General features: G+C 42.5%; 1 protein-coding gene across 1 annotated transcript; it reads right to left on the bottom strand.

Moving 5' to 3' along the window:
- Positions 1-399: 399 nt before the first annotated feature.
- LOC115182243 (PR domain zinc finger protein 14-like) lies at positions 400-10282 on the bottom strand. Its single transcript, XM_029743870.1, has 8 exons — positions 9772-10282; positions 3755-4441; positions 3208-3261; positions 2457-2617; positions 1956-2226; positions 1497-1699; positions 845-946; positions 400-408 (listed from the first exon to the last, which is right to left on the bottom strand). Exons 1-8 carry the CDS (start codon positions 9779-9781, stop codon positions 400-402), a joined length of 1497 nt encoding a protein of 498 aa, XP_029599730.1. The 5' UTR covers positions 9782-10282.
- Positions 10283-10790: the final 508 nt, after the last annotated feature.

The raw sequence follows: 10790 nt of genomic DNA, 5'->3' as shown, positions 1-10790 counted from the left end.
TACAGTAGATACAGGCTGTTCTTCTACCCTACCTTGTTACAGTAGACACAGGCTGTTCTTCTACCCTTGTTACAGTAGATACAGGCTGTTCTTCTACCTTACCTTTTTACAGTAGATACAGGCTGTTCTTCTACCCTTGTTACAGTAGATAAAGGCTGTTCTTCTACCCTTGTTACAGTAGATACAGGCTGTTCTTCTACCCTTGTTACAGTAGATACAGGCTGTTCTTCTACCCTTGTTACAGTAGACACAGGCTGTTCTTCTACCCTTGTTACAGTAGACACAGGCTGTTCTTCTTCGCTTACCTTGTTACAGTAGATACAGGCTGTTCTTCTACCCTTGTTACAGTAGATACAGGCTGTTCTTCTACCCTTGTTACAGTAGATACAGGCTGTTCTTCTACCCTACCTTGTTACAGTAGACACAGGCTGTTCTTCTACCCTTGTTACAGTAGATACAGGCTGTTCTTCTACCCTTGTTACAGTAGATACAGGCTGTTCTTCTACCCTTGTTACAGTAGATACAGGCTGTTCTTCTACCCGTGTTACAGTAGATACAGGCTGTTCTTCTACCCTTGTTACAGTAGATACAGGCTGTTCTTCTACCCTTGTTACAGTAGACAGGCTGTTCTTCTACCTTACCTTGTTACAGTAGATACAGGCTGTTCTACTACCCTTGTTACAGTAGATACAGGCTGTTCTTCTACCCTTGTTACAGTAGATACAGGCTGTTCTTCTACCCTTGTTACAGTAGACACAGGCTGTTCTCCTACCCTTGTTACAGTAGACACAGGCTGTTCTTCTACCTTTGTTACAGTAGACACAGGCTGTTCTTCTTCGCTTACCTTGTTACAGTAGACACACTTGTAGGGTCGCTCTCCAGAGTGCACCCGCATGTGTTTGTTGAGACTGGAGGACTGAGAGAAACTCTTTCCGCACACCGAACACTGTGAAGAGACAGGTGACATGTTGAGTATGGGGAAATGTTGTCGTATACAACACCGAGTACGCTACTGTACCTTAGTACCTGTGTCTTAGTCAATACCGCTCTGACATCGCTCATCCATATATTTATATATTGTTCATTCCATTCCTTTACTTAGATGTGTGTGTGTGTGTGTATTGGTTATATGTTGTGAAATTGTTAGATATTACTTGTTAGATATTACTGCACTGTTGGAGCTAGAAACACAAGCATTTCGCTACACCCGCAATAGCATCTGCTAAACACGTGTATGTGACCAAATAACATTTGATTTGAGTGACCGTTCAGTTACAGATTTAGGAGAGGAGAGGGGAGATTAGAGAAATCAGCAGACATTAAGTAGGTCCTATGGGAAATGTGCTGTTATTTACCACTGAACAGGGGGGTAAAATATAAGGACTAGGCATAAAACAAACTAGAGATTTAGGGAGAAAGTAGACCTGTAGCCTAATGCAAAACTGAGCTGTTTTTCACCACCACTCGTATTATTTAGTCATTGTTTAGCATTTTACCTTATGTGGTCGGTGTTTCTCGTGAACGTGTAGGATATGAATCCTCAGTCGGTCTCTCTTCTCGAACGACCTGTTGCAGAGGTGACACGGGAACTTCCGGTCGCCCTGGTCCACGCAGCGCGTGTACTTCAGATGCTTGTCTCTGTAGTATTGATAGGCGAACACTTTGCCACACCGATCGCACTTAAAACCCTCTCCAGAATCTGAAATAAAAACGAAATGTTATCAGGAAAAACCGTGGTGGATTTTCAGTGACAAGGCTGCTTCTACAGATAAACACGCGCGGTATATTTATATAATAATATAATACAGAAGAGAAGAGAATAAGACCCTTTACAGCATTGTGACATCTACGTAAAAAATATATTCCACAAATAAAGTTCCCACCGGGGAAGATAAAGTTATTCTATTCGAATAAAGATAATTCTGATTCTCTGATTGTATATTACATGTCCTTACCTTCATGAGGAAGCATAACGTTCCCTTCCTCAGGCGAGTCTTTCAGAGTGAGAGGAATCCCCAGGAACTGAACGTAGCAGTCCCCGTACCAGACCAGCAGCTCCTGGCCCGGCTGGACCTCCTTACAGGCCTCGTAGAAGATCTGGCCTTTACTCTGTAACGCGATCAGGTTCTGCTCCTCCGGGAAGCGCGCGCACTTCACCAGCGACATCCAGTTACCGGAAGAGCCCCGGCCATCCACGAAGTGACTCAACCGGCCGTTCTCAAACACCTGGATTAAAAGGACACAGAGAAAATGTTGTTAAGCGCCTGTTATATTGCACGAAAATGTATGTGGATACAAGTTGTTTGACAGTTAATTGGTAATCTAGCGTCTCGTATTAGGACTATATTTATATTTACAGCTGGTTTACTCACCAAATAAAAACACAAAAAAGGTTACAACTTTTAGCTCACAGTAAATAAATAACATTTTGCACTTAATTAAGCAATTAAACTGACCTCCCACATCAGAGTGTTGTCGTCATATGTTTTGATCTCGCTCGTATTGACCAGTTTCCCCTGAAACGGGCCGAACCGGGTTCCCTTGGTGACGGCGCTCTTCACCGCAAAAACTCCGTAGTGGGACAAACTACCGTAACTAGTCTGTTGGATAGTTAACTCTGGAAGTCACATTTGAAAACGCGTTAAAGTTGAACACCTTTTACACAACTTCACAAGTACAGACAGAACATTCTAACAGAGAGAGAGAGAGAGAGAGAGAGAGAGAGAGAGAGAGAGAGAGAGAGGAGGGAGAGTAGGAGAGAGAGAGACAGAGAGAATGAGAGAGTAGGAGAGAGAGAGAGAGAGAGAGAGGAGAAGAGATGGAAGAAGAGAGACGAGCAGAGGAGAGGAGCAGAGAGGAAGCTGAGAGGAGAAGAGAGAGAGAGAGAGAGAGACGAGAGAGAGAGAGAGAAGAGAGAGAGCAGGAGAGGAGATGAAGAGTACGGAGAGGAGAGGAGAGGAGAGAGAGAGAGAAGAGGAGATGAGAGAGAGAGGAGCGAGAGAATGAGAGAGAGAGAGAAGAGGAGAGAGAGAGAGACCGAGATGAGCAGAGAGAGAGAGCGATGAGGAGAGTGAAAGAGGAGAGGACAGACGAGAGAGAGAGGAAGAGAGAGAACGAGAGACTGAGAGGCGAGGTAGGCGAGAGAATGAGAGAGAGATGTTTCCCAAGCCAATAAAGCCCTTTGAGTTTCATTGAGAGAGTTTCTACCTTCTGGAAGTTCAAGCGCCTGAGTATTCAAGGTGAGTAGCTCGCTGTTACAAACTGTTGAACAAAAAAAACGTTAAACGTTGACACTGCTGCTGCTGGTCAATTATGAACATTAATGCCTCAACAAATCAAACACAACTGACGGACAATATGGACTGTTTTTCCAGAAATAGAATAAACCTGATATAGACTATTCTTTAAATAGTCATACACATAGACTAAGGTAAATACATCTATAATCATCAAATCCCAGCTAGAAATACAGAATTAGTGCCTATATGAACTGATAGAATATCCAGCCCCAATTAGCAATATCATGCGATACATTTACATTTAAGTCATTTAGCAGACGCTCTTATCCAGAGCGACTTACAAATTGCTACAGTTGTAGTGCATCTAATTATTTAAACTTGTTACACTGCCATAAACCTGTTAGGACAGCTGAAGCAATAACACACGTTTGCTTTTTAAGATAAATGACCCAGTTTCGATAACATTTCAAAGGTAATTGTGTGACAGGGATATGGAAGAGGTTTTATCTGTCTACCTGAGTTTCCGGTCAGGGCTATTCCTGAGATAGCGTGACCGGTATTCTGCTCTTGTCTCCCGGTATATCCGTACAACACCGTGAACAGATCGTCCTCACTGAAACTATAAGTGCGCGTTTTCTTCGATGATAATTCGGTTCCCCTGAGGTGGAACAAACTTGCTTTGGACGGCGACACGGAGTGAACAGAAGACCTCTCGCTCGAAGCGGGACTGCTGAAGTCTGATAACGGCCCAGTAACGTGCTCGGTCGCCGCTGCCAGCTCCCCGTGCTTGGAGTAAATCGTTTGTCCCACTCCCGGTATCATCCGATTGAAATACGGGATGTTCGAGACGTTGAAAATCTGTTCGTGGAGCACGTTAACAGCGTGGCCGCCGTGGCCGAAGAATGAGGGGTTACCGGCGGTGAAGTTGAACGGCATGACTGTCTGGGTGTCGGTAACTAGCCGTCCCAGAGACTTGAGCGGGTGGAGGGGATGCTGAGAGCTCCTGAAGATGTCCATGTAATGGTGAGCTCCGGGCAGCGGGGCAGCGTAGTAACCCGAGCCCCGGACAGGGCTGCCTTTGAGGGGGTTGGAGTGGAACGGCTTGTCCTTCACGGCGGGGATGCTGGAAACAGACATCACAGCAGGCGACGAGGCAGAGCCGATCTGAGATGATTTGAATCGGAATGGTGGAGCTATTCTACCTGGAGAGAGAAACAAATGGAGAGATTTTAGCTCCATCTCCAGATATATTTGACATATTTTCGTTTCAGAAATGAAAATATACCTCTCTAGTTTAGTTGATCGTATTTTTGAAGATTAATAAACAGATTTCAAATAGGGAACATAATCAAATCCTTTAGCAATAAAGTAAATATATTTAGGTAACGAACAAATTGCGTATGTTTGTTAGATCATATTTAGGAGAATAACATTGTAATCATGAACATTTTCTCAATCAAAATATTTCTGTGTGAATCCACAATATGGAATATCAATTAACGAAATAAAATGTTGCATTTCAATTATCGCACAATATGAAACGTTTTTGTTTTTACCTACTGGGCAATAATATAAATCTTATTTAGCAACATCAATTTGACAAGATCTAACTTCTGTAGAAAATGATATTTAGAAAATCCTAAATGCTAATTAAATGAAAAGCTACACATATTTTTCGTCATTTTACAAATTCACGAACATATTCCATGGAGAGCACTGATTTTTACCAAACGAAAACGATGATTTTTTTTAGCATCCTACTGAAATCACATAACTTAGCCTACAGCATCCTACTGAAATCACATAACTTAGCCTACAGCATCCTACTGAATTCACAGAACTTAGCCTACAGCATCCTACTGAATTCACAGAACTTAGCCTACAGCATCCTACTGAATTCACAGAAATTAGTCTACAATCTAAAACCAGCTGTTGGGAGAAAAAAAAAATCCAGTTCGCAAAAATACACAACGGAAATTCATCAATATATTTAAACGGGTGCTTGTGCCTGCAAAAGTAAACTACTTTAAATTGGTACTTGACTGTGCATCCCTGTAAACGAGCAGGATGAGTTGTAGGTGCCGTGGCCCCCCTGTCACAGGGCGAGTAGTGGGTGGGTGGTAGTCAGCAGTTATCTGAGACAAATCAGGGTCACGACACCCAAATTAAAAGAACACCGGGTCAGCGGCAGAGGTCAACATTAATGAAGCTATCACAACTCACCACTCCTTTAAAAAGCATTAGGGTGTTATAGGGCGTTATAGGGCGAACCCGGTTCAATGGCTATTAACGGGTTACAATAGGGTCAATAAGGAACTCCATTTAATGTATCTGTATAATATTGGTTATAGAAATAAGAAACTAAAGTGATGAGGATTACAAGAAACATAGGCCTAAGGAAATATTTTGCCTGAAAGTGATTTTACACATAGTAGGTTAATAATAATATCGTAACATTTCAAACCAGTTAAAACATTTTTTTTTTTTTTTGCGAAATATAAAACGTAAATATCTGACTTACCTCAAAGGAGATTATTTATACGTCTGAAGTTGGTGTAGTCGAATCCATCCCACGTTCCAAATTTAAAAAAATATATTTTTTGGAAAAGACAACCGAATATTTGTCTACAACACTTGTTGATATATGCTTGGCATATTGTTAATCTATAATCCTATGAAGGTAAAGTAGAGAGGAAGACCGGAGCAGTAGGATACTTCCTGTGTGTCTGTGTGTGTTTGTTGTTCTGTGTCCTACTGAACAGAAGGCTGTATACAGAACCGCTAAGTGTAACGGACTCTAGTCTCTGTCTGCTATTGGTCAGAGATCTGCTCGGGTCATTCCGTCTCAAACCCCAGGAGGATTTCACCTTTTCACGGTACGATTACAACCCCCCTACAACACGCATGCAGGCACACAGACGTTTTTACATTGTCATTAAAAATGCAAAAAACGTGTCGGAAAAAAAAAAAAAAGTATTTTGTTAGGCTTACAGTTAGCCCAAACCAAACTGCGAGCAACAACTTTAATTTAAAAATCAAACATCAACTCGATTTATGTTCCTCATTTCTTTTATTGTTGATAAATGAGGAAGATGAGGATATTGCCTATAAAACATTAGTTTAAAAAAACACAACAACAAAAAACGTCGCCACAGAAATCCTAATATTCGATTATGTTGCTTACTTTTATAATGTATAAATGCACCTAATTCCGTTAATAAAAATACTATTAAGGTAAAGTCTTGTTTTTATGCCACTGGGAAGAAAATCCATAGGCGTAAGTGTTTGCAGTAGCCTATAAACCGGCGTTTCCCAAACTCGGTCCTTGGGACCATTAAGGATGCATGTTTTGGTTGTAGCTCTAACACACAGCGGAATGAAATTATCAAAACTTGATGATTAGTATAAAACGTTCTTTTTTTAAATACCAGCGAGGGCAAAAAACAAAACCTGCACCAAGTTTTAATTTTTATTATTTTATTTATTTAACCTTTACTTTACTTATCAGTTAAGATTCAAATTATCAAAGCTTGATGATTAGTAAAACATTTTTTTTACCAGCTGGGGCAAAAAACAAAACCTGCACCGAGTTCATTTTAAAATGTAACCTTTACTTTACTAGGCAAGTCAGTTAAGAACAAGTTCTTATTTACAATGACGGCCTAGGAACAGTGGGTTAACTGCCTTGTTCAGGGGCAGAACGACAGATTTTTACCTTGTCAGCTCGGGGATTCAATCCAGCAATGTTTCGATTACTGGCCCAACGCCCTAACCACTAGGCTACCTGCTGGTTACTGGCCCAACGCTCTAACCACAAGGCTACCTGCTGGTTCCTGGCCCAACGCTCTAACCACTAGGCTACCTGCTGGTTACTGGCCCAACGCTCTAACCACTAGGCTACCTGCTGGTTACTGGCCCAACGCTCTAACCACTAGGCTACCTGCTGGTTACTGGCCCAACGCTCTAACCACTAGGCTACCTGCTGGTTACTGGCCCAACGCTCTAACCACAAGGCTACCTGCTGGTTACTGGCCCAACGCTCTAACCACTAGGCTACCTGCTGGTTACTGGCCCAACGCTCTAACCACTAGGCTACCTGCTGGTTACTGTCCCAACACTCTAACCACTAGGCTACCTGCTGGTTACTAGTCCAACGCTCTAACCACTAGGCTACCTGCTGGTTACTATCCCAACGCCCTAACCACTAGGCTACCTGCTGGTTACTGGCCCAACGTTCTAACCACTAGGCTACCTGCTGGTTACTATCCCAACGCTCTTACCACTAGGCTACCTGCTGGTTACTGTCCCAACGCTCTGACCACTAGGCTACCTGCTGGTTACTGGCCCAACGCTCTGACCACTAGGCTACCTGCTGGTTACTGGCCCAACGCTCTAACCACTAGGCTACCTGCTGGTTACTGGCCCAACGCTCTAACCACTACGCTACCTGCTGGTTACTGGCCCAACGCTCTAACCACTAGGCTACCTGCTGGTTACTGGCCCAACGCTCTTACCACTAGGCTACCTGCTGGTTACTGGCCCAACGCTCTAACCACTAGGCTACCTGCTGGTTACTGGCCCAACGCTCTAACCACTAGGCTACCTGCTGGTTACTGGCTCAACGCTCTGACCACTAGGCTACCTGCTGGTTACTGGCTCAACGCCCTAACCACTAGGCTACCCGCTGGTTACTGGCTCAACGCTCTAACCACTAGGCTACCTGCTGGTTACTGTCCCAACGCTCTAACCACTAGGCTACCTGCTGGTTACTGGCCCAACGCTCTAACCACTAGGCTACCTGCTGGTTACTGACCCAACGCTCTAACCACTAGGCTACCTGCTGGTTACTGGCCCAACGCTCTAACCACTAGGCTACCTGCTGGTTACTAGTCCAACGCTCTAACCACTAGGCTACCTGCTGGTTACTGTCCCAACGCTCTAACCACTAGGCTACCTGCTGGTTACTGGCTCAACGCTCTAACCACTAGGCTACCTGCTGGTTACTGGCCCAACGCCCTAACCACTAGGCTACCTGCTGGTTACTGTCCCAACGCTCTAACCACTAGGCTACCTGCTGGTTACTGTCCCAACGCTCTAACCACTAGGCTACCTGCTGGTTACTGTCCCAACGCCCTAACCACTAGGCTACCTGCTGGTTACTGGCCCAACGCTCTAACCACTAGGCTACCTGCTGGTTACTGGCCCAACGCTCTAACCACTAGGCTACCTGCTGGTTACTGGCCCAACGCTCTAACCACTAGGCTACCTGCTGGTTACTGGCCCAACGCTCTAACCACTAGGCTACCTGCTGGTTACAGCAGGGAAACCCTCCTATAATAATTTAAGGAATTATTCAGATGACCATAAAAACCCTCATCAGTAACCATCCAAAGGTTTAATGCTGAACTTTAGATTTTTATTTGAAAAAGTCAGTTTGGTGGAAACACACCACTGGTGGGGGAAAAAACCCGCATATTTTCTTTATGCGGATTTGAGTTATTTCAATATTTCCAACCAGAAGTTTGTTTCCATCAAAACGAATTTGTGGTTAAAAGGTAGTGCGTGATGACGTGGTGCACAAAAAAACCCCGCTTTTGCACTAAAGTTCTCATGTACGAAATTTAAAAAAAACCAAGGTTTAATGTGTTTCCATTGCATTTTACACTCTTGTCAGTGATTTTGTCACACAAATTGTTCCGATAAATGGCAAACTTTTCCCAATCTGGTTTTTCACGCAAGCTCTCTAAACAACAGTTCTTTGATACGTTGATCCGATGAGATGGATAACAGCAAGATAATTCTTATTTATTAATTGGCAGCTAAGCACCAATCATCATGTCACTAGCTAGGTTTTGCCATCCAATTGCCGACAGATTTTCATGCGAATAACTCTAGAATCTGCATAAATTTCCCCACCAGTGGTGTTTCCACCAAATGTTCTTTTTTTGCGGATAAAAATCAGTGTATGATAAAGTTGTACACACAAAATGTACGTTTTTATAAAAAAAAATATGTTTCCATCTCATTTTCAACTCTACCAACAGTTTGTCACAAAAACTGTTACTTTAATTAGCAAATGTGCCTAATGTGGTTTTGGCGCATGCGCTCCGTAACCAACAGCTCGCAGATACAGCGCGGGTTGGACAGTCTATATGATGAGATTATTATGGATAGGAGAGGGAATATTTTTATTTGTCAAACGGCAGTGAAGCATGTCACCAGAATAAGACCCTCGACATTTATTTGAAATTAGCATCAAGATCACCGTGCACTTTCACCACCCTGTGAAGTTCATCATAAATTATTGAATCTGCAGCCTCATAAACGGCTTGGTTTCCGGAGTTTTAGTGGAACTACCACACACCAAATCATCTCGACTCCAAATATAATACTTCTACTTCTATATGATGGTTATTACATCAATATTTGCGCATAAAGGCGTTTCCACCGCCATTTTTTTGTTTGTTTTGTTTGCATAATTAATTTTTACCGACATAAAAAAAGATCCCACCACGTCAAACGAACACTTTACCTGTCGGCATTTATTCTATTGCACCGAAACTTCCTGTTTCCGTCAAAGCGGTCCTCCTCGCACGTTTCATCGAGAAAACTGATGTGTATCCGACCGTGGAACAATTTTCAAATATGTCACACTCCCTTTAAATCAACTTTACTTTTTTTGTCGTCAGAGGATTAAAAACATGCACACTTTTGAAAACAATACGCAAAAAAAAAAAAATTTGTAACTATAAAATGTCCTGGACAAGTAACTTAATTTGTTTTGATGACTTTACACATTTCGTTTTGGGATCCACCCCTGTGAAACGTAATTTGCCTAATGAAGCGGAAGTGGAGAAGGACGGTCGCATTTTCATCCACGTTCCCCTCTCCTCGATTACCTTTGACCCTTTGTCAAAAGAAGGCGAGAGGATGCAGGAGGTGAGCAAATGTAATGGATAAAAGACCAGTGAAATGTGTACTTGCAAGATCTCCCCTCAAAACAAGTGCAGCATCTATACAAATATATTAAAATATAAAATATAGAGGGACTACATTCAATGTTGCAATAACAGAATTCTTTATTTACAATGGTATTATTCAACATTAAAATTGCAAATAGCATCAGCTGAAGCCTTATTAGTTAACAACTTGCATATATAACTGTGTTTAAACTTCTGTCGGTATACCTAACTCTTTAATAAAATGCTCAACACTAAATATTACAAAACGGTGATGGGTGAGCGAACAAACAGTGTGATGTTTCTAGTGAACAATACGGCTGGAAGAATCCGTCTCAGAGCAGTGGTTAACAACAAAGCTTTCATTCTCCAGAAAGTCCATAGAATATATGACAATATTGCTTCAATATCCCATTGCATCGTTTTTTTTCCGTACACACAGTCCGACCTGACAAACAGTTCTGTGACGAGGGGAAATGGAATTATGCAAATACAGCCTTAAAACCAATCCCAGATATGAGAGAGAGACTGTGACATCGCCACCAACCAAGATGTGTTGAGCATTGATTTATCACCCATTTAATAATGTACA

The sequence above is a fragment of the Salmo trutta genome, unplaced genomic scaffold (assembly GCF_901001165.1).
Source record: "Salmo trutta unplaced genomic scaffold, fSalTru1.1, whole genome shotgun sequence".
Taxonomy (NCBI): domain Eukaryota; kingdom Metazoa; phylum Chordata; class Actinopteri; order Salmoniformes; family Salmonidae; genus Salmo; species Salmo trutta.
This window is presented reverse-complemented; position numbering and strand designations above follow the sequence as displayed.

Bases quoted from the DNA above. Each gene is read 5' to 3' on its own strand.
- LOC115182243 (XM_029743870.1), bottom strand. The intron at 2,618-3,207 runs GTAGAAACTCTC...TGTGACTTCCAG, and splicing joins GGCGCTTGAACTTCCAGAAG to AGTTAACTATCCAACAGACT. The intron at 1,700-1,955 runs GTAAGGACATGT...TTTTTATTTCAG, and splicing joins CGTTATGCTTCCTCATGAAG to ATTCTGGAGAGGGTTTTAAG.